The sequence below is a fragment of the Ptiloglossa arizonensis genome, chromosome 7 (assembly GCF_051014685.1).
Source record: "Ptiloglossa arizonensis isolate GNS036 chromosome 7, iyPtiAriz1_principal, whole genome shotgun sequence".
Classification (NCBI taxonomy): domain Eukaryota; kingdom Metazoa; phylum Arthropoda; class Insecta; order Hymenoptera; family Colletidae; genus Ptiloglossa; species Ptiloglossa arizonensis.
This window is the reverse complement of record NC_135054.1, coordinates 23,047,479-23,075,031: the sequence shown is the minus strand read 5'-3', so window position 1 is coordinate 23,075,031 and position 27,553 is coordinate 23,047,479. Positions and strand designations below refer to the sequence as shown.

The following is a 27,553-nucleotide window of genomic DNA, read 5'->3' as shown; positions in this document are numbered from 1 at the left end:
GTAGTCTCGAAACTCTCTACGATCCTTCGTTCCGTTTCTATTTATGTCCGATAAGTAGGTTTACGACGACGATCGCAAAGCACCCTATACATTTTTGTATCTCCGTCATTTTTAATAGCTCGGATCGGTTCCAGAAGTTTGCCCGTTAAAATTGAACGCAGCCGGTGGACGGGTATTCATATTTTTACTCGCAAATTCTCTTGGCGAATTACGTTGTCCGGCTACGAGATCGTTGCCTTAAAGTTCGTTAACTATGCAACTACTTTGACTCGTTCAATGTATCGCGTAACGGGTTCGTGTTCCATTCCGGCGTTCCGATGATATCTAAGGGTAAAATGGAATTGGTTCCAACGGTGATTCGTGAAATTGTTGAAATTCCATCCTTTGACCGATGTTGGTTCAAGTAGCATAATCAGTGTTTTAGAAATTATTAAAACGTTCTGGTTGCCTCGCGTCGATTCGCTGTTTCAACGACGTTACCAGAGAAGGTGATTATCGTTTCGCAACTACGAGTGCTGCGAAACGTAATTGGAAAGTTGTATACGTACGTGCGGTCGATAAAATGTAAATTTTGAAGAAAATTTTCCCGAGTCCTACTTTCGTTCATCGCGCGAAAGTCGAAATAATTATGTTCGTTCCGAACGAACGAAACGAACTGGAATTTTTAATAACGAAGAATCGGAAGTACGTTCGATAAACGCGAAAGATGTCTCCGTAGATATTCTTTCGTGACTTATCAGCGAAAATGGTTCGAGTATCTCCTAGCTAGACACGGAAAACAGAGCTTGCTAAGGGGAACGGAAGATGTTCACCGTAATTGGACAATTTGCAGAGATGAATTTTGAGGTGGCGTTCGAACTTTGCGATTTCCAAGAGCAGTCGAGGGCGCTCGGGCAGTTTTTCTTCGCGACTACCGTCGCTGCTGCACGTCTTAGGAAAATTGAGTCATTCTTACAATGCAGGAGAAGGATCTTGCGCCAGCGTTCGAAAGCAGCCAATAACGATGCAAACAAGTTTGCTCGGACCTCGGAGCAGAGAATACGAAACTATTTCTTTCCGATAAGGGATAAGAGTAGTTCGCGGTGTCGACATTTTCCAGGAAATTTCTCCCGACATCGAACTTCAGTTCGGTGCTCCGTGTCTGCCAATTCCGGCTGACGTTAACGTCGATCGAACGGAATAACTTCTGCGAAAGGGAACTTAGCATCGGGAGATTGTATAAATTTCTCTTTAACGCGCAACTTTTGCATACCTGCGCGCGCAGTTCGCGTTCCAAAGTCTCGGTACATTGTCCGAGTGTATTCGTCTTTCTGCGCGATTATCGCGTTTCTAATTAGAAACTTTGTTCTTTCGTGTCAACAACGGAGTCGTCTCGGCGTCTCTTTGGTTTCGGTGGTTTATTTCCTTCGCGCTCGGTCATCGACGAAAAGGAGGAGAGTTAAATATTTTGAAACGGTTGACCGAAGCTTGTTGCGCAACCTTTGTTTCCGTGTATTTCACCCCTCCTCCTAAGTACACTTTAAATTAGAGACATCCCTACCGCGGAAAGTGTTCCTTTTATTTCGCGGTGCTCATAGTTTCTCATCAAAGGAAGCCGTCGGTCCACGAGGAACAAAAAGCCGACAACTGTATGTACCAACATAGAAGGAAAGAGATTCGCCCTTCGTTCCTTCCGGCTTTCCATTTTCTTCCTTGCAAGAAGATTTCCCTTTAACGGAAACGACCGCGTTTCGAGCATCTTCTTTGTTGCATCGTCCGCGAGGAAAACGAAGAAGTCGACGCAGAGAGTAATGGTCGAGGATCGCAACGAGAAGAATATATTTGGCGTTGTACGCTCTCAAACTAAGTTTGCTCATCGTTACCGCGCCGGGCTGAATTTTCGTTAAGGAAGACGGCGAGCACTTCCTTTGCTCGAGCCTTCGCTCTTTCCCTGCTGCATACTATGCGTCTTATAACCACTCGCAACTTCTTTGCTAACTTCGTCCGGACCAACGTTTCTCGAACCACGGTCCGCCTACCACCGGCGAAATTTCGCGAAAATTTTGCTCCGAGACAGTTTCTCGCATTAAAAGACAGTGGACGAAGAACTTAAAAGATACCGGATAACCCCGCGTAACGTTGAATTCGCGAGTTTATCCCGCGAACCGATGTCACCGAAAACCAACACGACGAGATTTCAAATTTACTTCGACTTGATCCGTAACTGGAACGCTGGTCCGCGATTGTCTACCTCGGAGCGAAATTTTTGTAAAATTTATTCGATTTCTTTATTCGTTTCACGTTTTTGTTTCGCCATTTACGAGCATAACGAGTATTCTCTCGTTCGAAGTTGGATTTGGCCCGTCAAATCTGTTCGAATCGGTGGACGCTCCTCCACCGTTTCACTTCTGTTCTACGAGAGCGAAATGGAGCGAGACCGGGTTAGAGGGACTGAAAACGAACGAGAAACGATACTAGACGGACGAAACATCGATTGTTTGTCTGGTTTCGTCTTTCGAACGCTCGATATTTCGTCCTTTGCGCGCAACGTGATTCGTCTGTCTCGTTTCCCGCTCGTTTTCAACCCCTCCGACTCCCTCGCGCCTTTGGCAGGAAAGACCGCTCGGATATTGTATCTCTTCTACGCCTATGTAGCGGTGTCGGTCCCGGACTGGCTGCTCCCATCGAGAGAATACCGTACACGATGAAAAGGAGGAAAAACAAAATTAGGTAAATAGCGAAACAAGCGAAACAAAAGCGCAACGAGGCGAGGTGCGGAAACATACTGTTATACAACTTGGGAGAATTACTTGGAACTGAATTTAAGAGTTAAGTAACACGTCGAAATAAACGAGGGAGAATTAACCGAGCTGTCTGTACAAAGTAGCAGGCTTCGGGAAAAATGCTAAAGGATTTGGTCTCGCGTTCGAAGCATAGGATTTTACGAATAGCCAAGGGAAAGAAATTCTACCGATCTTCAACGACGAGGTGTGCGTCGGTGTTTGTTTGTAAATCTTCACCGAGGCGCAAGTAGAAGCGCTAATTTCGTGGATCGCGTTGAGAAAGTACGACTCATCGACGACGGTAGGTTTTGGGAGCGAGTTACGTAGTTCGTTAAAGTGGACGGTGGTCGGAAAAGTTTTGGAAACATTGATCCGCGCGGTTCAAGCGGGATGAACCGAAGCGGAGAAAAGTTACCCTCCTCGCGACCGTGGCACGAGCGAGGAGATTCTCGCGTGTTTCGCGAAGGAAGCTCGGTTGCGCAGCTCGTCGACGTCCCATCGAGTCTTCCTTCTCGTTTTAGTTTGCCAGCGCGTGTCCCGAAAACTCGGCAAAAACCCGGCTCCCACGTTAACGTCGCACTCGTGAAATTATTTCCCGAGATTTATCTACGTCGTTACAGCGAAGAATAAGCTCCGCTTCTTGGCTGGAGCTTGTTTCGGGACAGGCGATACCTTTATCTTCGTTAAGCGTATTTCGCGGCAGTTTCGAGCCGCTCGTGGAACATATTTTACCGGTTATATCTGCCCTCGACCGTCGACTCGCTCTCCTCGCTGGTACATCAGGAATCCGTTGTTGGGAGCGTGGTAAAGGTTTACAAGCATTAACGGTGACAGTTACGGTGTTGTAAAAGGTAAACGTGTACCGCTTCTCGAGCTTCCGTTTACCTTGCGCACCGGGACTGCGACCGCTTTTACGATCAGACGCCAATCTATTATCTTTGTCCCGAGCTCGAATACGAATCGCAGTACCGACGTTGACGCGATCGGTGACGATCGGTGAGTCGGTTGATTCGTCACCGATTGCAAGATCGACTCGTCGTTCCAGTTGCTTTATCCGTTTCGGCCGTTCGAGTACTCCGAGTGTCGAATCACGGCACATTAAAGTATCCCGAGGGATCAACCGCGACGCATCGAAATACCTCGAGAGTCGAATCAACATTTTCATCGGGAAAATATACGCACAGTGTCCGTTTTTAAATCGCCGATCAATTTCCATCGAAAGGTTCATCGAAACGTTACCGTTACTAGTGAAACGCTCCTACGGTCGTAGACTTTTCGCGTTCAATGGCTTTCGACGGACGAACTTCCGTCCATAATGATTCGCTGGAGATATCGACGATCGGGCAGTCGATTTCGACTGTGATTTAAAGGAACGACGGTAATTAAACGCGACGATTCTAATCGGTCTCTCGTTCCGCCTTTTCGGTGCTTTTAAATGCCGACGAGGACGGGGACAAAGAGAGAAATCGACGGACTACGAAACTCTGCGAGAATTAAGCGAAAGAGGAGCGGAGCGTTCGAAGACTCGGTAGAGGACCACGCGAAAAAGAAAAGTCCGAGGAGAAAGTGTTGAGAGGGAACAAGGAGCAAGGGGGAGCCGAGGAATAGAGCGCGAGCTATCGGTCCACTGTATCTACGGTCCCAGGTTCATCGTGAATACGAATGAGCTCTCCTGGTCGATCGGGCTGGAGCACTAATTGAGAAAGTTCCACGGTACGCGGCGCTGGTGTTTCCTAGGGACGAAGATAGCCCGACCACCTCTGGGGTGTAAGTTGCTCGTCCATTCCTCTTCTTCGTGATTAAGGCCTGTTCCTCTAGGCGAGTTCCCGTCGTTGAGGAACCAACAGGAGAGGATGACGATTCTTGACGGTGCAAGCTGCGACGTATTTTCAGCTCGAGGGATCTTCCACTCGAAGACACCTAGTTTTACCCGGTTTGGTGCTTTCCTCCGAGCAAGGGCAACTTTCAACGTATCAAATCTAGAACAAGCCGACCCTCCTTTTTCATATTACAGTAGCGAGTAACGATTTTAGAATTTTCTACGATACGAGTTCTCGATTTCCTTTTCGATCGAGCTCGGTAAGAACGTACAATTAATGTCGCACCGGTTGCAACAGGATTCGAATTGTTTACGTGCTCGATCCTCCGTGTCTCGTGCTCGCGATAAAACGAATCCATCCTGTCGTCCGTTTTTATCCCGTCTTTATTCCCGAGTTCTCGGTATTAACCGTTATCGCGACGATCCTCATCGGGACGCGAAGCAGAAAGGTAGCCTCGTTGCCACGGGACGACTATGAATCGTAGTCCTCGAACGATGCAGTTTCTTTCTCGTTTCCGGAGTTCCCATCGGTAGCTCGGTTCGCTGTCGACAAAGTCCTGCTAGCGATCGAAACGTGCATCCGGCACGATTAGGTTAATAAAGTTTCGCGACGCGAATTCGATAGTTCCGCGTCTTCTCGGTCCGCTCGCGGCTTAGCTCGTCGTTTCGTTTCTTTACGATATATCCCGATATTTTGGACAGGGAAAAGGACAGGGAGAGCTGTGAATGCGCTTTCGAGGAAATTCGAAATTGTACGAGATCCCGCTCGAGAAGTTACGAGCGTTCGTTAAATGAAAACTTCACTCACCGATCGAACGTACGAGGTAGCGCGACGATGCCAGCAGCAGGAGGATCAATTGGAGCACGTCCATGATGGCTTCGATTCATGTGTCCATCGTGCGCTCATCCATGCACTTGCCTACAATAAAAAAATCTGTATAACTGTGCGAATATTGTGTTCATTGATGATATCTATTGGCTATCGATACGGACACGTTATTGGAATTCTCGCGAGGAACGATCGATACCGTTGAAATTGTTCGATACTTTTCGTTACACAAAATTGTATACCTTGATTATTATACGAGTTTTGTTTGTTATCGGTCATCTTTGCAGCTTCTCTTCGAAGCCTAGATCACGGTAAATTATCGGTAATAGAACACCTCCGTGTTCCAGCACCGAAATAGGTAAGAGGTATTTTACAACGCGGAAATGCTCCGATTTATTTGCATAAAAAGAGTCCGGAATCGGTCGTATCTACCCCGTTACACGGCTGACTAGATCCGAAGAAAGCTCCTCGTGGAACGGGGCTTAGCGACACCTATAGAGTAGTCGCGTGATTGTCGACTACTTCACCGTAGTTTCGAATAAATAATATCGTCGAAAGCAGCTCGAATACGTCCGATTGTTCGTATCGCTTTACCTTCCGTATCTCGAAAACGAAGACAACTCGTCCCGTAGCGTATGCGACACTTTTCGTCACCATTGGCAAAGTAGTCACGCGATTTCCAACTGGAAAGAGTTTATTCTACTTTGTTACAGTTCGGAGAACGCGCGGTCTCGACGATCGCGTTATTTTCGAAAAGTTTTCGAACACCGTGCCGGTGTATCGCGTGAACGAACGTAGCGGGTTGAAAGATCGTTAATGGTGCGCGGTGTCAGCGATTCGTCAGCAATGTTCGGACTTCTTGGATTACGGGCGGGCAGTGAATTAATTAGAAACAAGTCCCAGCGATCCGCAGGATAGATGGTTTACGGTGCACGACGAGCGATATAATACGGGAACGGGGTATCTCCTCTACCAAAGTTCCTAATTAATCCGCGATACGCGTATCGCTGATCGCAAAGCCTTATCGCGGACGAAAGCCGCCTGTATGTACATTGTTAATGCCGATCGATGACTACGATTCGTATAGATCCATCGTTGCGAGCATTCATCCGTTCGAGCCTATAGCGACGCAAGAGCTCGTTGGTTCGGAAAATGTGTCCGGGATTTCGCCGCGGTGTATCGAGTATCTCGAATAATCCAGGTAGACGCCCGAGTACCGGCTACTCCTCTTCGTGTATCGGTTTCACCGGGCATCGGCACGGACCACGGATCAACCGTGTTGCGAAGCTACTCGACCGATCCATCCTCTCCGTACCCCTTGGTTACGCCGTTAATCGCAACACCTACACGAGTCGCTTTCTCTTCCGTTGTTCGTCTTTCGTTTCGTCCTTTGTCTCGTCCCCAATTTCGAAATCGATTCGAGCCGTGGCGAGTGCAAGGAAGATTGGCTTTACCACGGTAAACGAGGAAATGGAACGCGGTTCTCGGTATAACGCGTCGAGGTTACGACGAGCCTACCTTCCTTCCGCGAGAAGAGTATCTTTCTCCTGATTACTTTTCTTCGGTAAAGTCGGAGGAATTATCGTCCCCGTCCGTTGACTCGGTAAAGTCAAAGGAATCGTAATCGCACCGTGCAAGTACGGAGTTGGAGTATAAGTCGTCGTTTCCAGAAATATAGGAAAATTAAATTCGTCGGTACACAGGGACGGGTGGTCCTTTGAGACGCACCGAGTGAAATATCCTATCTGTCAGGAAGAACGCGAAACTCGGATATCGAAGAACGCGTGTACCGTAAGTTGCCGGGAACGTCAGATTTCCGAACACCGCGTCACGCGTCGGTTCAATGCGCGTCCGTCCGCACCTTGAAACAGATTTGCGCGGATGCAACGCTCGAGAAACTGTTGGAAACAATCCTCGATGGTATTCTTCTACCTTCGACCGGCTCGTCGATATTAAATTTCGAAAAAATTCGAAACTGTGTTTCGAATTTAAAACTGTATTCCGTTACAAGTTCGAATTACGCATGGCGGCGTACGCGCTCGATGGTACGTTTGGATTGCAATTTACATTTTGTAATTGGCAATTAACAATTTCATAATCGCGTTCGACGCGAAATTGATAACGGAACAGACGCGAAATAAAACTGAGAATCGTGTTACGCGTTACTCGTTTCGCGAGATCCGATTAATTCGTGTAAACTGGCACGTCTATGAATATTTATCTCCGGGGATGCATTAACGCGACGCATTTCGCGCATTCCGGTTCCTCTCGAACGACAAGCGCGATTAAACTGTTTTGTAACGATGCTCGGTTGAACCGGATACGGATAATTACATCCCATCTCTTCTCACCCCTTCTCAGCAGATAAGTTACGCAACTCAAAACTGTCGAATTGTCGGGTTGCGTAACCGTGGTAATTGATTATGTAATTAAAATGCAGCTACTTTAGCCACTGTATATTCGTTTCGCGGAATCCGACGATAATTACCCTCCCGATGTTACTCGTTTCTGCGTACAATCTACCCACGTAAATGGGGCAACACGTATAGATATCAAGAAATGAATAAAATAATGGCTAACTTTCCCTGGGGTCGTATAAAACGGTCTCTCTTGGAATTTTGGTACGGTTCTTTAACACGTTCGCAGTCTGTATATAAGCGCGAAATACCACTCGGGGCTACGGAAAATTTTATCGATTTTCCCAGCAATAAATTTTACCTCCTTTCTCGAGCGAGACGCATTATTATCCCCATGATATATCTACGTCCTGCAGTTTTAGAAAGCTTCCGGTTTAATCGCAGAAGCGATAGTTGTTGAACCGTATACTGTCTGTCCCGACCCGGCTAGGGGCCAGAGGATTGAACGTTTTAAAATAATACGCGACCGAGATTTAGAATGGACGAATTAACATTTCTTTTAAACGCTACACGATTTCAAAAGAGCTTCAGAGGTGACGATTTTTACGTAATATTTCAAAGTCACCCTTAACCTTTTCGTTTTACGTTAAAAAAAAGCATGTCATCGTCTCAAAGATTCGCGATACCGGTTACGAAAAAAACCGAGTCGAGTTGTACGGTCGACCGTGTACGTTGAAAATATTCGATATATTCGTTCGATTCGATTCCGTCGATTTTCAGAGACACAGGAATCTGTTTCCTAATATCGTGTCGTTGCGATCTCGGACTACGCGTTGGTCGTTCTCAGTTTCACGCGTTCGGAGACCAGACCGGAACAACGCGCGGTCCGGTTAATTTCGCGAGTTCTCGTACGAGCTCGTAATTCCCCCACTTAATTAGACGGTGCTTTAACTTGCAACTACGTCGGGGCGGTAGAGTTGCATGCCCGCGATGAAAGCAACCGGTAGGTGGTTACGGGTATAAATAGAGGCGAGCGAGGGAAGAAGAGACCGGCTTTGCCTTATCTGCACGCTTCTCTGTCCCGCGACGATGCCCACCGCTCACCTATACATTTAAATAAACTCCACCTAAGTTAGTAATAAGTTTCGGGGACGGTCCGCGTATATCAGTGTCTCCTTTAACGAAGCACAGAAACCGCGCGATACTATAGAGGAGACACCGTGATCCTCCACCGTTGCAGGTAACCGAGTTCCTCCCGCAAAAACCGTGCTCCCTCGGTTTCGTAACGATTCGATTAAATTTAACGACAGCATCGTTCCGCGTGCACGGCGAGAAAAGGTTAAATTTCGACGTAAAATTAAATTCTGCTTAAATCGAGAACCGTTCGAACGATTAATCGCGTCCAAAGTAGAATCTACGGGAAGAACCTCGATTATTTCAAGAAAACGGGGTCGAACATTTTTGCCACGATCGGGAGGACCGATCCAATCAGGAGCTCCGCTTACGCGACGCATCTCTGCTAATACGATCGCTTACTTCCCTCTCCGATTCCGTCGCTAAGCGACCATCCCTTCCACTCGTCGATGGGAGGCAAGGAACGGGGTTCTCGCGCATTTATCGAGGTTCTACCGTACCGGACAAATTTTTTAAAACATTACCCGATCGCGAATCGATTACGAGTCGAAAATCTTCCAAATTACGTTAACCGTGAGCGAACGGGGCGTAGGAGAGTTTCGTAGTGCACGGTGTCCGAGTAATTCGAGTCGCTTTAAAATGCAAGTATCGCTTTTTTCTCTTCTCTTTGTTTAATTTCTCCGGGTGTTATCGTACTCGTTGTTTTACTTCGTACCGGTTACACAATAATGTAAATTGCACGGTGTCGGAGACCGGTTGCTGCCTTTCGAGCCGGTTCACGCTCCTCGCATCGATGTAATCGGATTAACACAGGTTACCATCGCGCTTTCCTGCGAGTTTTCGCGAACTTTCCGCGAAAGTGTTTGCGCACTCGAACGATGTCGTCAACCCCTGGACTATCGCTCGAGACGGGAGGGGGATACTATAGAACGGTCTTCCTATATAAGTTGCGGTCGTTAACGGGGCGTTTATTGCGTCTCAGAGCGACGGGAAAGGATTAAGCGTTAAAACTTTCCCGATGAATTTGTTTTACAAACGACGTCGCGATATTCGCAAAAAAGTCGAGCAAGACGTTAAATTGCGATCGCTTTGGTCGTAAAGTGACGACCGCTTTCTGGAGCTTGTCGCACCCGTGTTAATTGTATCTCATTCCGGATGCACAGGGTGTCCCACCGGGATCGCATCTATCGCGGCTGAAGCATTATTTTAACGATTCCGAGGAAGAGATACGGTGGGATAGTTCTTTCTGAAAAAGTAATCAAACGTTCCGGTACCAGTGGCTCGTTCTGTAGAGAAGGCCGTGTACACAGTTCGCGAAATGGTTCGTACTGTATTGTGGCGGCCACGAGGATAACGGTAATTCCGGAATTAAAGTTCTCCTCGATTTTTCATAACCGGGGCAAGAAAACTCTTAAATACCGGAAAGTACACGGTAAAAAGGATTTTCGTCGGAGTATTCGTCGCGCGAACACAGAAACCAACCTGGCCTGCTTTTCACGAGGCGCGAACAAGTTACGAAAGTTATATCGCGGAAATATCGTTATTTTCGTATTTTGTTTCGTTTTCCCACCTAAACTCCCGTCTCGATTCTCGAATATCGGATCGTGCTCGCGCTCGCGTGTCAGGGAAACCTTTCAAAAATTAATTCGCTGTTCGATTATGAATATGTATTCGTACGGATTCGGAACGCAGATTGGTTAAAAATAAAGAAAAGTTGTTGAAATAAACATCGACCGATCGGAAACCGCTGTTTCCCACGAATTCTTCTCGTAGCTTGTTACCTAGTCGAGTATCGATCGTTTTGGTAATTCGTACGTATCGTTTCGACCGCTCTCTCGATAAAACGTATCGATCGGCAGTCGATACTGCAAATAACCGCAGGGCAGGAATATTCATGTCGGCGGCGAAGAATGACCATTGATCCACGGTCCGCGGATGAGTTTTGTAGAGCGGGATGTATTACCATCGAGGCGTAAATCGTTGCGTATTAATCTGGAATAAAAGATGGGTCGAGTCTTCGCGATTATGCTATTCTTTTGACCCGTTTCCGCGTTTCTTTTTCCTCCCCGGCGAATATAAAAGGAACGCGAAACGAACAAAAAAACAAAGAAAAAGCTGAATTCGACGGGGGAAAAATATGAGGATCGTCGTGGTAAATAACTTTCGATCGCGGCTCCGGTGTAATTTAATTTCCCATTGACGTTTATATTCCATCGATAGCGCAACGTGACTTACAACGGTCGTTGCACGCGCCGCAACACGAATTTATTTTCCGTTGCCCTTGTTCCACGGATATTGAATGTTTGAACTGTATTTCAGACGTTTAACGAGCTCGCATTGTACGCTCGTTTATCCCCGAGCGGGATCGTCCGACCGTGTTTTATAATAAGTACGATTCATCGAACGTCGTAGAATTTTGTTACGTTTTATCGCGGAAAATTTCCTAGGGCTTCGAAACGATGCACGAGCCGGCTCTTTCGTTATAATTTCATAACGGTTTCGTTGCGGCCACGGGAGGGCGGCGTCGAAGAGGCTCGATCGAAAGAATTTTCCGCGCGTGTCGTTTCTCCCGGGTAATATTTAAATTTCATTAGACATTTATTCGATGGTAGGATTCAGGCGGGCGGGATGTAAAACACGTAGTTTCTTTGAACGGCAGGGGGCGGTCAGGGAGGAGTTTTACGGCGGGGCACCAGAGAACCGAGAGACACGAGAAACGGTCAAATTAGTGTCAGCGCAGAAAGCAGTAGCCCGAAAACCTCGAGAGGAAGAAATATAAATGTGGACGCTCCCATCGCGGGTCACGTATTTTTCTTTCTTGCATTTGTCGCGCTTTTCGTCGCTGCCGGCCGAGGCAAAGAGGAGGCAAGAAAAAAAAAAGGAAGGAAAGAAAGAAAAAAAGAAAGAGAAAGAACTCGTAGCGGTACGTGGCCTTTTCGGGCGAAACGTGCCGCCGCGTCTCGAAGAAGAGCTACTCTCCTCGGTAAATGCGGACCGACCGGAAAGGAAATTGAAGAGGCTGCAAAAGGTTGTTAACATCTTGATGACGGCAATTAGAAGATGTTCCGACGAAGGTCGACGAATGTCGGCACGCGATTCGTCATCGTCGGTTCGTTGCGCTTTCGAATTCGAGGCGCGGAACGCGCACCCGGCCGCCGTGTGCATTTACGCGAAACTGGGAAATATGTTTCGACAATTTACGTGCGCGCAATGCACGCGATCGAATTAACCGTATATTATCCTTGATGTGTTCGTAATATCGGCTGGTATTAACGTAGGGAGATTTGTAGTGCACTTTACCGGGGCATGCTAGTCCGGTTATATTTAACAGTTTATTTTGGCGCGTCGTTTGTCCTCGTCGACCCCGTGAACCGAAGGAAATAAAAATGTTTAAACATTCACGACTCGATCTGCTCCGATGTCTTTCTAAACCGACGACCGTCGTTCGGGCATTATTTATCATTTTTCCGGAGAACGATCCTCGCGAGTTTTATACGATCGAGTAAAGGGAAACGAATGGAAACCTTACATTCGCAGTTTGAACATTTATAAAATCGTGAGAAATTAATAAAACTCGTTCGATGGAAGAGCTCGCGATACCGGATCGGAGGATGCGCGATACAGGAGGATAGCTAGGTTCGCGAGCTGCACACGGTCCCATAAACATCGACGAAAAGCTCGAGCCGAGATTTTAATCGTTTCTTCGTCGATTCTTTCACGGAGAACAGTCGCGAATAGAGGTGTGCGTCTGCGATTGGAACAGACAGTGTCGTCCGGTCCATTGGGCGAGGTGTATCGTCGATGTAATATTTAATACCTCTCGCAGTTTTTCTCGCGAAACAGGCAGCCTTACGCGGAATCGTGATTTACCGTCGAGCGAGTCGAATTATCGATCGGAACGCCCGCCGATATATTAACGGCGATACGTTCTCGCGGCCGTGGCTGATACCATTGTTACGGGGGTCCTATAATATCCTACATGCACTCGGTATCGTTTCGTTTCCTTGCCACGGCGTAACGTATGGAGAGATTTTTCTCCTTTTACGTTTCGTTCGCTCCCATAGCAAGTGTAGCGGAGACGGTACCCGACTGGGTAACAAATGGCCTTCGTGCAACCAGCTTTAATTTTAAAGAACGCGTCCCAGACGAAACGGAAACGATGGACCATTTCGGCTGTTCTCGACGTTGATTCGCCGAGTTATCGATTCGTATTTAAGATCAATTGGTCTGTAAAATTTTCGTTGTTCCTAGCCGCGAAAACCGTTTCGCGGCGATGTCACGCGGCAAGTTAAACTTTTGAGCGTTTCGCGTGCAAATTACACGATAATTCGAGTAAAAACTTGCGAGGAGATAAACGCAACGATCGTTGTCGACTAGATTTTGCACCTTGATTCGCAACCTGAAACCTTCTCGCTCCCTTGTGTTAATTTTCGAGTGGAAATGAAACGAAACGTACACGTTACGGAGTGTCTGGCATCGATCAAACGGACGCTGTACGAAAAGAAGGATACTCGAGAGCTCTGGCGTTAGTCTCGGCGGTCCACTCGGTTCTCGATTGAAGAACGATCTCGATTCGACTCTTGGAACGTGTAACGTAGCCGTTGAGCTTCGCTAAATATTGACGTAGCACCGTTTGAGAGTTGCTCGAACATCGGGGATTGTCCTTTGGCAATACTTGGTCAGCGCACCAGCTGCAACTTCCTAACGAAGTTGGACCGAAGAGATCTCGGCCAAGAACATCGAAAACGTCTGGCGGTGGTGAGATCGTCGTCGAATAATTAGACGCTCGCCACGAGCTGGGAATAATGAAGCGGAATCCGGAAACGAGGTGTTAACGGGTCACGGCGGGAAGACAATTGGGTTTCCTTGAATGGCAGTCGCACGGAGCGAGAAGCCTGGAAACGTCTCTGTACGTGGCGGGGAAGCCGCACATGTGGGATACTTGAATTATGTATACAACGCCGTCAGCCGGTCGTCTTGACGGTGTAACAAGCTGTCGATGTCAAGTCAGGAGCGTACGGGGCCAGTAACCCTCGCCACGTGGAATGTTACCGACGAGGCGTCGCAACGAAAGAGGATGCTTGTTCGCGCCGTGGTCCCCTCGTCCCGTCATCCGCGATTCGTATCTCTTCATTTAGTCGTAAGGAACACCCTCGTGTGTCAGCGAGTTATTACCAAGGGTCGTCCGGTCGCGCGTTACACGATTTTATGCCGTCAAAAGCGCGTCTCGATGCTTGTACAGCTTCGCGGATCGAGAGGGGAATTTCTATCAGCGTTCGACCTCTATCGGCCACCGTATTAACCCTTTCGAGACCTTAAAATCGTACGGGTCTTACGCACGATGGAATTGCGTTAAATTCCAGCAGTAAAAATTAACCAAGATCGAAATCAAGAATCCGTTCCTCGAACGCGAGAAGTAGTTATTTCGAGTCGGACCACCCGACAGTGGTGAATACCAGAGGGCAGATACTTTTGTAGTTCGTGATCTCCGATCGATAGGATTGTAGGCGAAACTTTGCTCATTTATCGGTATAGCACAGGGCGTGACAGAGATCGTTCCCAAGTAACTAATTCTAGGACCTCGAGTTGGCAAACGCGTTTGTCCATTAGTTCTACTTGGCCTAGAAACGCGTGTCTGGGATGTGATATCCATTTTCATTGCTTCAAACTAATTGGAATATATTAATATCGAAGGTAAGAATATATCGGGACGGTATCGTAGTCGATATTTGGAAATCCCGGAGCAAGTGGAATAAGTCAACGATGGTCGGACGCGTCAGCCAAGTCGACCCCCGTCGTACGTTCACCCGGTGAATATTCCAAACCGATTTTCTCCGAGATTATGGCTGGAATAAAAAATAGTTATTGCACATTTTTTATTCGTTTTTACGGGTGGAATCGCAAGTACGAAATCGGAACCTCGTTTCGTTCGCACCCGTCTTACGAATTTGTCCCACTCGCGCGTATCAATCGTTGGAGAGTGTCTCCATTGTCGGTGTCTCTCGATTCGAGAACGTTCGAATTCTCTGGGAAGGTTGGAAAAGTTCCGATCTGAAAACGTTACTTCCGTTGTACGATTTCGAATGCAACGATCGGTTGCAGTTATTCCGATTCTCTCGAAAACTGTGGGGCTTGCGCAACATCGTGTGTCCGGCCAGTCGATGCAATTACTTCCTCGGAGCTTTCCCGAACGATCGGGAACGATCGGGGGGTGCTCGTTTTCATTAGGAAGCTCGCCGACCGGTTTCCATCGTTACGAGTTTCCTTGATTTTTGCCAGATCCCGTGCGTCGCGGATTTTTATCGTCGTTTGGCGTCCGTCCGGTGGTGTTCGTGCAACGATCGCGTCCAACGAAAATACGAACGGTATGTTGGAGCGCGGATCGAATTTGCAAGTAATAGATAATTAAAATGCATACACGACCGAGAGATTTTTAATTCGGAACGGGGACCAGGGCTCGTCACTTCGATCGGGCATATATTTTCATATTAATGAACCGCTTTGCGTTTCGTGGATAATCATCTGCTCGTTATTTATTCCCCGCTCGACGATTCGAGCTAACGATTTGCCGCCCGGGGGCCACCTACGTAACGATTTATCGTACGGGTGAGGGAAGGTGCTGCGATCGTTGGACCGACCTGTCGCGCGTCGTTTCCCCCATGGACGTAACGACCTGTCGCTCGACAAATCTTACCCGTGGAAGTAGTACACTTGACCGTAAAAAGAAATACTTACGCTTCGACGCTTGTGTTCCCGAGCTGAAATCGTAGAGGGAATCTATCCAATTGCCCGCCCCGAACGATCGCTCACGTTTCCGGAAAGGGGTTCCCGAGAAACGGTGAAAAATTTATTTAGACCATTGTACGCGGTAACTGCAACAACGGTTGCGATACGCGCGTTTCAATTATCGACGATAAATTACGCGGAATACTTTCCTCGAGCGAGTAGCTTCCGTGGATATCCTCCGCGTATTATCGTATTAATAAAAAAAAAAAAAGAAAATACGTTCTTCCTCTTGAATTTTTCAGTCCATAGAAACGCACATATTGACCCGTTTAACGCGAATTAACCTTTTCCACCCAGCAAGATCGCGCGGAAGGACGGTAAAGCTCCGAAATGAATTAACCGCGTAAGTCGAGAACTCGCTTGTAAAGGATTTAACTCGATCGTTTCGCTTTCTTCGTCTCGGAAGAATTTCCGGTCGGATCCTTGACCCACATATTAGGTTTATGGAATGAAGCCATACCGCGAACAATGTCGTCGTCGAGCAGCCTTCGAGTAGCAATTTCAATGAAATGTACAATTGATGTGTAAGTACTTTATCGATCGGGCATCTCGGGCCGCTGTAATTGTGCTATTACCCTCGTACTACGATGGACGTCGCAATCTTTTACATCGAGTCACCGTTCTTCTCATATCGGGTGTACTTTGCGCGTTAATCGCGTTCAAGAATGGCCGAGTTTCTCCTCGGGTGGAATTCTCGTCCAGAGCCGGAGCTTCGAAGGAGATGATATTCCTCGTCGGCGAGTTTCGGTTCGTCGTCGTCACGCGCGGTCGTTAAACTCGCCCGTCGCTCATGAATGCTCGAAATAATTGCGAATCGGTGAAATTTGATTATCCCGTGGGGTCTCGCGGTAACGTGTTCCATTCGGCGATAGCAATCGGGGCGAACGATGCCCGCGGAAGGCACGTCGTGCAATTACAATCGCTCACGTGCACGCCGGTGCTCGCAACTGCGCTCGTTCGTTCCGCCCGCGGAACTTTTACATCGTATCGAGGGAAACTTTCCTCCCGGAAGTTTTATCACTTGTCCGCGTGCTCTGTTTCTTCGCCGTGCGCCCCGGGGGCCGCGTCGGATGTTGTAGAAACAGGAAGGGGGCTGGGTGATTGCGAACATCGGGCGAAAACAAGGACGGAGAGGAAGAACAAGCAGAAGAAGAAGAGGAACGAGAAGAGGGACGAGGCTCGTCGATTTTCAAATCGCTGGAAACACCTGCAGGTTAATCAGCGACTACATCGTTGGTGTATGGGATTCGACACGGGGTTTACGGGAAATTTATTTCGCCAATGTTTTCCAACGTCCGGTTCTTCGAGAGAACACGAGACCTTGGGACATTTCTATCAGCTCCGAAACTGAGAAACTCGATCCTTGTGTTTTCCACGAGCATCGATATCTTTCTGCGAAAACTGCCGGAAATATTGTTCGGAGCGTGCACTTTTGATACGCGGAGAGAACATTCGTATTGGCATTTTTTTTTCATCCCCAAAGGTGGCGCTTGAATCCCGATCGGGATTCAAAGCGATTTTCGTTTTATCGGTCCGCGACAAAGGAAATTCGGCGGCAGACGATCAAAATTAATTCGTTACGCTTTGGTTCCGGACGATATAGGAGCATTTTTCTTTCTTCTCTTTTTGCTAGCACGAGAACTCGATCGAGGGTGGAGAAGAAATTAATGGACCGCATCGGCGATACGTTGACGCGTCCCGTAAGCAGTGTATCGGACGAAATTTCGTTCGATCGCGTTGCCTCTTCTATGGTCGTTAATCGAATCGAGTCGTTCGCGATACGACGCGGCTCCCGCGCTAACTTTTTCGCGTTAAATCCGTCGGGCCCATCGGTGTCTATTTTTTTCTTTTTAATCGAGGACGCGCCAGATCAGGTTTACGATCGAACCGAGAACACCCGCCAGTCGAAACCGAGTTTCTACGTACACCGTTATCCCGATTGTACGGCTAACGAACTGTTTTTTTTCGTTTGCGCCGAGAAGATCGACGAGGACGTCACGCGCACGAAACATCGAGGAGGTCGTTCTGTGCAATTATCGCGCGCGGAACGATAGCTGTAACGAGACGATTCGATCGGGGTAATTAAAATCCACGGCAAGTTGTAATTTTGAAATTCAATTGTCCTGGAAAAACGTCGAGGGGTGACATCGTTGCGTCGAAAAACTACGGTGACGAACACTCGATTCGAACGATTTAAACGACGAGTCTGACACGGATCTTTGATCGCTGAATTCCCGTCGCGATGAATTAACGTCGAAATAGGTCACCGAACAATGTGATTTTAACACACAGTCACAGTCTTGCGTATAATTGTCCCGCGCGCGTGTGCACTCCGTCTACTCGTGTTACGCTCGTGCTTCGAACGTTAGAAACGTTAGACGCGTGCCGTGCAAAGGTTTCGGATATCTTAATTGCGTTCTTTGACGTTTAGCGGCAATTTCTTCGGCATAAATATATCCTTATTAGCGAGATCTTGGTTCGATGATGTTACACGTATCTCAACGGCAACGTAGTTTATACTCCTCGGTGCTCCTTTTCTGGCTACGTAACTCGAAACTATTCGAGTATCGTGCGCGGGATCGTTCTCGCGATTTGAAACGGTCTTACAACGATAACGCGAAAAATATAAAAGAAACGATAGGGAGAATTTTTGCGAGCCGAGGCGGAAGTGGCGACAGCACGGCTCGTATTTCAACGTTCGTTCTTGCATTCCCGGTGTCGCATTTATTTTCGTGCCTGTTCTCGTCTCCTCGACGCGTACAGTCTCGCGCACAGGCATCCCGATCTCGTCGATCCGGGGAGTTCCCGATCTCGGTTCCACAATTTTATCCGACAAGCGACGTCTCGTTAAGGATGCTACGCTCTCCTTCCGTCCGTTCTTGTACCTCTCCTCTCGCTTCGAGAGACTTTTTCCTTTCTTAAATTCCTCGCGTCGGAGACTCGGGGGATGCGTACCCTATCAATGTCAAACGCGGTGGAGATGAATCCTAGAGATTGCGGTTCGACGAATCGACAGCGGAACGAAAGTCGCGCAAAGAAGCAGACGGAATCTTGGAGGTTGCGTGGTTCGCCAACGGATCAGCTCCGAGGAGAGTCGAGCGCGGTATGTTTTCCTCGATTCGTCTCTCGATCGAGATACAGAAGCCGGAGAAACGAGAGAAGGGAGGAAAGTGAAACGTACCCTCTCTTCAACGTTCCTGAGAGCCCCGTGAATCATGACGGTGAAGTTTAACGTGGAACTCCTCGTTCGTTATCAGTCGGCTAATAAAACTCTCGCGAATTCTGATAAACACGGGAGCCACGTTTTTTCAGCTCCTTTGTGACACACGGTCTCGATGCTCGGTATTTACCAAGTGGATCGGAATTGGAGCACCCTGTTCGATCTCGTTTCGTTCGCTTTTCTCCGATCGTTCTACGATTTGTGGTCCGTTTGGTCGACGAATGAAAATTAAATAATCGAATTACCGACTTTAACCAGAATTGGACGTTTCATTCCAACCACAGAGACCGTGGAACCGAGTCGAGTCTCGGATCGATCTTAAGATTGGCGGAGAGCGTGGATCGCGACGGGTGCGGTCAATCTTCTCGGTACACTCGTTCGATCGTTCGTTCGTTAGTCTTATCGTGGAAGGGACGAGGTAAACAAATTCTGCCGTGAAGCGGGGTCCACGTTGCCTCGAGTTTCCTGGCCAGATGTGTTTTCGCGAACCATGGAACCGTAACGGGCTACCCGGGCTTGCGAAGCAACAAACACGATCAACCGATACACCGCGTATTTTGAAACATAGGGCGATTCAACGCGTAAATTTTTACGAAACGTACTCAAGCGTATTTTTCCATCGAGGAGAGATAAATTTTAATTTTTTTACTCGTTCCAGAACTCGCGCGGTAGCTGCTCATTGACCGTGGAAAAGATTCTCTCGGCCGAGGTGGGGGAAGGGGTGGTTAAACACGCGGAACCAAAGCCTGATAGGTTTGACGGGATTTAGCGCTTGTAATGGCAAACTCGACGTCTGGTGTTGCGGTCGGCTTTGGCCGACGTATTAGGGAAGGGTCGCCGGGATTACAGAGGTGGGGTAAACACGGCCTCGTTCTAAACTGCGCGACATTTTGAAAGTTACGTTGCACGGTGCAACCCTCCTAAACGCATTAAAACCTCTTATACGTGTATGTAGTTTGGAGGAAGCGCCCGCAACGTCGTTGAGCAACACGGGGTTTAACTGCGACGCGCATAAACGACGAGTGCGTCGCGACGCGTTTAATCGAACCTCGACGCGATTCGTAAAATTATCGTTCCGGCGTTCTGTTGGTCGACGGGTCGGGAATTTATCAAATCTTTTTTCCAGCTTCGAACGCGTCGCGGAATGACAATGCAGCGTCGAATCTTTCAAAGTGGGTTCGAACTGTGCAAGCGTATCGAGGACCACGGGATAAAGTTTCGGAGTGCGCGTTATTCATGGTTTCCCTGGTACATACATATAAAGTGGTGCTTTCGAGCGCGTTAGTTAACACAGATTTGTGTACTCGTAACAGGCTCGCGGGGCGAGACCGGTAACCGTACCGGGCCGCGGATTCGAAAGAGTGAAAGCACTTTGGATCGAATTGAAATTGGGGAAACGAGAATTTTTCAACGGTGTCGCGAATGTTTAACACGCTCGTCTCGACGATCGGTGTAAAATTGTTTGCACGAGCGATCGATCGTGGTTACGACGGTTGTCGCGTTGGCGAACACGAAAAATGCACTGCCTCGAGCTACACCGACCAGATTAATCAACGAGCGGTCGATAAATCGAGTCCTCGATGGATCGCACCCTCGATGATCTCTACACGATACGTGTTTCGGTGACTCCCCGAGCAACCCCTGAAAATTGTTTAAACGATTCTGCCGGCACTCGGGGACCTCGGAGGTGTTCCAAACGTACCCTCGCCAGGGATTTGCGAGTGGACGGAGAAGAGCTCACGAGGTGTACGGGCAACTTTAAGGTTCCGAAAATTCGTGTTCGAACACTCTCGTGCAAATCGCAACTCTGTTCGATTTCACTCTTCGCGGGTGAAGTTATCGTAGAGTAAAAAAACACTCAATCGTCGAAACCGATCGCACAAATTTAAGCGAGCACGCAGTTGTTGACGAGCAACGATACGGGTACGTAGAATGGTGGTCGATCGCGCGTAAAAAATATCGCTGGTTCTCGCGCGTCTAAATTCTCGAGTGGCCGGAGTCGTTGGATCGAGTCGCGCGTTTGTAGAACGAAACCATTTTGAAAATCTTCGGAGCTGGTGCCCCGGGGAATCGTTGCCTTCCCTTCGATTTTCGTGCTCGTTGGACCGCGCTCGGGCTTCGGACTGCAACTGCGACCGCGGCGCATATTCGATTGCCATTTTTCGAGCTCGCGCTCATTCCGGGCTCTTTCGTATTCTATCCTGTTCGAAAGGGCTGCATTATAGATCGTGTGAAATCCAAGTGTCTGACCCCAATCGAACGCCCGACTCGCGAGAGAAACAGAGGGGCATGGGGGAAGAAACGGAGATAGAGTCGGATACAGCGCGATAGACCGAGAGAGGGAGTCGTCGTTGAAATCCCATGTGAATCCGATGGTTCGCGGGAGTGGAGTCTACCGATCGATAAATCTCTGTACAGATAACGCTTATGTAAACGCTCGGAACTTGGAGCGGAGAATCTTCGTTCATCGACATTATTACCGATCGCGAACATTTTGCATTTTTACGCGCACCGCGTACACGTACTTCCTCGAGACGAACACGATCCGAGCGGCAAATTAACGTCCAAGAACTCGAGGTCTCGGGAACCCTCCGATCGGAGTAACGATAAACTTTCATCTCTATCGAATAGTTTTGAAACGGTGCAATTTCTATGTTCGTACATTGTACCCGAAGTACCGGAGCTGGCTTTACGACCCATCAAACGACGCGACACGCTCGACAAACACTCCGACGAACAAGAACAACTCAAGAAGAACGCTCAAGAATCAACAAACTCGTAGGTTTGGAACACGGCGCGCTCCTAGGCTCTCGAATCTCTTTCGACTCGACGGATTTATCCACCGACGTCCAAATTTATGAGTTCATCGAACTCCGTATACACGCCCAACGAGAATCGTTAACGTTTTCTCGGTACACGTTCCTCAGCAGTTACGTTTATCGGCACGCGCGACCGTTCGGTCTCAGCTAGGTTAGAAAGTTTGCTACCTCGACGCGAGGGACCTCGAACCAGTTCCGATAAGTGTCCCTCGGATACCACCGCGACTGCGACGCCGAGATTGGGTGTTTAAGCGGATCCTTCTTCGAATATAACGTTTCACGAGGTTTTGTTCGCGCTTAAATTAATTTCTTTGAAAGAAAATAGGCAACGTTGTCGGTGTTGGATGTTTATTGCGCGGAACTGTACCGGACTGTTTCATCCGAGCTGCTCGAGGAATGCTGGAAGGCCGAGGTTCGGTACACGCGGACGTCTTAACGGAAGTTGGAAGTTCGTAAGGGCGGGGTTGTGATTTTCACTATTGGTCTTACAATTTGGTCGGTTGCTGTTTGCACCAACTTTCGAGGAGCGGAGATGCTCCAAGTATCGTCGAAAAGACATTCTGGTCTTATCCCCGATGGAATTGCGTTGAACCTCGGCAGCAAGAATAACCCAATAAACATAATTGCAATCGCTGAAGGGTCTAAGGCTCTCTCCACCCATCCTCGATGATTCGAATACAGGAGGTGTAGTTATTCATACAAGGGGAAGACCCGATTCGCCCCTCTCCTCGATTTAATCGTGATTTTGTTGGACGATGGAAGACGGGTTGCAGTTGCTTCGTAAAATTCCAGAAAGTTGGCGATATCCGCATCTTGATCGTAAAGCTGTTCGAGGGTCCGCGTCGCTGAATGTTGCAAACCGATCGAGAGACCAATTAAACCTGACGATTCCTCCGTCGAAGGAATTCGTAGATGTCGCTGGAATCTCGTTTCTCAAACGTAAAGGGAAATGACAAACGGTAGGGCGTGGGACGCATTTTTCGTCGTCGAGACGAACGCAATATCCGAAAGCGAGTATAAGTAATCGTTACTGCAGTGGCGTCGGGCCGGAGGAAAAAAGTTTTAATCGTTCTGCCGAGACGGAAAGGCCGAAGCACGGGAATCACTAGCGAAAAGAAGGAATTTCAATACCGTCGTTTATTGTACTTTACGACCATGCGGCCCGTGAAATCGAGAAAGAAACAACGTTCCGTTACTTCTAGGTTTCGACCCCGGAACTCCGCCCGAGTAGAAAATTACCGCGTGATATTGAATTTACGTTCGTGTCCCCTCCCAGCCCGGAGAGAAAATCATTCGAAGATTAATCTCCGAACGTCTCGCCGTGAGATTCTCGCGTAAACAGTACCGTCAATTTTCTTTACCCTTTCGTGGATACGTTGCTCGTAAAACGCGATGTTCTTCGCGTTTAACTCGATTCTTCTCTCTTTTGCTGTTCGGAGATCGTTAAATGGTTTTTATCTTCCCAACCTGTAAGGAAGAATAGCGATCGAGACGAATTTGGAAAAAATTCACGAAATGCATTGGTATTTTTTTTAACAGGAACCCTATGACGCGTTCGGATCGCGATGTCGGAAATATGTTCGTTGCAACGTATTGGATCGTTACCGTCACACGATCGCAATTGTGCGCAATTATACAAAGCGATCGCGAACTGGTTTCTAAAATACTCGACGAAAGTTTAGAAATATATATTTTACTCTAGTTCCGGTGATAAAGAAAAGGTCGTATAAACATATGTCCTCGTTTCGTGTAACTTCGAGTAACGTTGTTCCGCGTCCTATAAACATTGAAAGTTCGAGGAGAAACAGAAACTCGAAGGTGTTCGCGCCCTGGTTTACAGAAATCCGTTTCCATCGTTTCGTCGAAGTTCCCCGATAGGTAAGTTTCCGCATTGGTTGCTAATAAAGAGCGCGGCAGCTTGTATCGAATAATCGGGAAGCGAGAAATGCTCGCAATAAGTAAAGCAAACGACCCATCGCGTCTCGCGTCTTCCACGGAGTTTTGAAGAAAATGTCGCGACCGTTTGCGCGATTCTCCAATTTATAGTCGACGTCGTGAACGATGGAGTTTGTCGATTTATTCCGTCTCCGGAGGAGGTGGAGGGATTTACCGAGGCGAAAAATATTCCTTTGTCTCAGCATTGTCCGACGATAGATGAATCTGCCCAGAAAGCCCGAGGATCGCGAGGGATCTTATTGGTAGTTCATTCAAAAGGCGTACCCTTCTTGTCGATCTTATGCAAATCGGATTCTCTTGAAATTTATCGTTCCATTGTTACCGAGAGGGGAACGAAGAAGAACGAGGGTAAACGAGCTATAAAAAGGCGAAGTCTTGGATTTACGTACTGGAGGGTGTAACGAAAGAAATTGATCGCTCGAAATTCGGGTAACGCGGCTGAATGTTAACGGTCCCGACTGATTAAAAGTAGACGATTTCTGGTGGTAATTTGGACATTGTGAAGCGTTCCCCGCCGGTGGAAAAAAAACCAAACCGCTCGAAGTCGATAATCCGGTAAAAATAATTCGTTTCCAGGTAATCGAAACTCTGATTGTTTACCTTGTTCCTCGGAGTTGATCTTCGAGTCTCGAAGTCGAGGGTCCAGATCAAATATGTATCGTCGGTTCGAGAAGGAAAACTGGTCGGGAGAACATTTACGGAACGAAGTCGGAAAGAATCCGGTGCTCTCTCGCGAATTTAATGGGAATAATTTGTAATTGGTAGGAAATTACAGGAGGGTGAGGAAACGAATGGAAGACGGGTTCTATTTGCAATCGATGTTGAAAGCCGAAAGTGCGCGAAACTTGCCGGTTGTGAAATATAATCCACGCGAAGAAGCGGAAAGGTAACGAGAAGCGTCGCGCGTTCGAAAAACGAGAAAAGAAGGGCAGGGTGTGGGGAAGATGGACGAGGGAGAAGAAACAAATACAAATTGTTGGGGGAGAAGTATACCGTAAATTGGGCCAGGAATTCTGTTGCTGGCAGCGCAGCGAATCGCGCTTATTATGATTAAGTAAAATTGCGTTCTGAAATTATTGCAGCTCGTCGGATCTTAGCGCGCGGATAAAAAAAATGTGAAATTTTCACCGCCGGGAAGAAAAGATTTCTCCGAAATGGCCGCGCGACGGCTATTTCTGTATTCTCGTGCGAAGGAAGACCAGCGTTTTACGCGATCCTTAAATTTCGAAAATAAAGCGGAAAGTATTATCGTCGATGCTCGTTCTTACGCCACTATTGGTATTGAATTTTTAAAAGTACCTTCCACGTATCCGGAATTAAATTCCACGTACACATACCGCCGCTGCTTGCGACTGCAGTCCCCCTTTTTTTTCACAAGGCACGTAATGCCTTCGTAATAAAATTTCGCAACTTTACCGCGAAAAGGGAATTCGCGAAGCAAGAGACACACGAATGGATTCCGTTTCTCGCGTGTTTTTCAGATTACGACCTAATCGAGCGAAGTAAAAAAATACTTTAAGAGCCACTCCGGTACGATAGTATCGTCCAAACATTTACGAAAAATCTCCGAGGATTCCATTTACGATATTTCCCTTATCCCCGATAGAGGACGCAACGAAGAAAATTTACACAGGAACGTAATATATTATTATTTTAAGCATTTTTCCCTACCTGTGAAAATTTCGCGCCGCTACGGTGTAAACATATTTTCGAGGTATAAAGCTGGTGCGTCTTATGGAAGCGCGAAGACGAGGGTTCGCTCCTGCTGACGTGCATGCGTTGAATAATAAATCGTGCACCGAAGCTTATTCACGGGAGGAAGGATAAAACTATCGCGTTCTCGCTTCGCGTTGCAAAACTGATTCTCTCCGTTGGACAATGAGCACTACTCGAAAAAGAAATTTACCGCGATCGATCGTTTAAATTAATCGTCCTCGTTCTAACGTTTCCTGGTTCTAAAAGTGTTTGTTCTCGGGCGGGATGTCCTCGCGCCCTTTCGACCCTCTTCGACGAGTTCCTTTTAGACTAAACAACCGGAAATGTGTTCGATCGTTTCACAGAAGCTCGAGCCGAGGCGAGATATAGGCTAACGAGAACAATAAAAATGGTCCCCAGTCACCCGAATTGGATTCCTCGCAATTTTCTTGATTGAACTTACGTTGAATCGCTCGAAGGCGGAAACTCGCTTGGAAATTTTTCTCGGCCGCACGTGCCGGAAACGAGGGACCTGCCCCTTCCGGCGTTTTCTTCTATCGTTCCCGACTGATTCGCGGAACGATTGCTTTCCTTTCTCGCCGTTTCTTTTTTTCACCCCTTTCCCCCTTTTACATTCAGCTTTGCTCCCTTCTGTCGCGGTTTGTCCCCAACGCGAAACTTTCTTGACCCTCGATGCCCGATCGTTTCAACGCGAAACGTGAAACGATGCTAAAGAATCTCTCCTCCTCTTTCCCTCTCTCCTCTCTCTGTTCCCCTTATTTACAGATTGTCGGACGAATGTTTGTCAACAGGGCCGAGCTCGTGATCGATGCGACGCCGTATACACGGGACTGTAATTCGCTTCCAGTCTCTAATCGCCCAACAGTTTTTGCTCTCAAACAAATCACGGGAATTCTACCTACGGCCGATCCATTAACTTTTGGACAGCGCACGACGCGACACACGCGTCGCGCACCGGATACCGGATCGAGTACGATCCGATGGTAACTTTTCTATGCGTTCAAAGGCGAACAAATTTATTTTATACGTATACTTTTTTTCGAGTCACGATCGATAAGGGAACGATATATTCAGGGTAGAACCGAATAATTTTGCGCCCCATTCTACGCGCTATACGTCCATGAAATTTACAAGTTATTCGCTCCGAGACCGAAATGAAATTCAATCGGTACGAATTGTATTAACGTTCCGAAGAGGTCGGTTGTTCGATTATCGTCCGTAAAGAAAATGTTCGTGTCCTTGGAACAGACATTTCTGGGACTAATTCCCCTTGCGGACGTTCGGAACGAGCATTCTCCTTTCACCGAGACGATAAAATCGTGTCTTCTCTCGAGATTTCGTTTCGAGACGCGACATCGACCATAAATAACCAAGTTTAAGAGATCGCCGAATTTCGGGATCGGCAGGGCCTCGAAGAATCGCGTCGTTTCTCTGGAAAGAGTTAAAATAGTTCCTCGAAGCGGTGTAACGTTACGCGAGGAGTATCACGGTTCGAGAGTGTCTCGGATTCAACTATATATCGTATTACGGTTCGAGCGAGCCGAGCGTAAATCGGATAAGCGATCGTGGGCGATCGTTCTGGCGATCGGTGCCTCCCTCTTTATCGGTGGTAATCCACGGACGTTCGTTCGGTTCGCAACTTGATATCCATTATCAAGATTTCGAATGCACGGTTTAGGAGTGTTTACCGGGCCGGATTGTCTGGCCGGCTCGTCCGTTAATGGGAAGCTAACGATTTTCTGCAGCGGCCATTATTCATCGTCGTTAGTACCATAAAGTTTGGCCACGGTCGGTCGGGCTAATGGCGGGTTGCGTCCAAGTAGCGGCCCTTCCCTAAATCGAGTATTAAATCGTTCTGCTAACGGAGGACGATAATTTGTCGTCGGTAGAGGGCAAGTGTTAAGTCCCGCTGGACTTACGGCCGGCTCCGCCTGTTTGTCTTTGGTCCACTGAAAACTTTATATCGGTCGAGCCCCCGCTGGCTGCCGGATAGACGACCGACCCGATTCGGAACGAACGCGTATATTCGTTGAAACGTAAGATTATTTTCACACCGGGAGAACCAGTTCGAGGGGCCACACCGAAGATTTCCGCCCGAAACCGGAATCGAATTCGTTGCTTTCGTGCGATATCGTCGAGAAACGCTCGCGTTGAT

At 47.8% G+C, this 27,553-nt stretch overlaps 1 protein-coding gene across 7 annotated transcripts in view; it reads right to left on the bottom strand.

Moving 5' to 3' along the window:
• The window catches only part of LOC143149318 (limbic system-associated membrane protein), a 68,394-nt gene that overhangs the window by 25,956 nt on the left and 14,885 nt on the right, over nt 1-27,553 (bottom strand). For all 7 annotated transcript variants that reach the window (XM_076316564.1, XM_076316558.1, XM_076316559.1 and 4 more), the window contains exon 3: nt 5,390-5,500. In XM_076316564.1, the coding sequence (XP_076172679.1) occupies nt 5,390-5,453 (64 nt within the window). In that variant the 5' untranslated portion in view covers nt 5,454-5,500. The remainder of the gene's footprint in view (nt 1-5,389; nt 5,501-27,553) is intronic.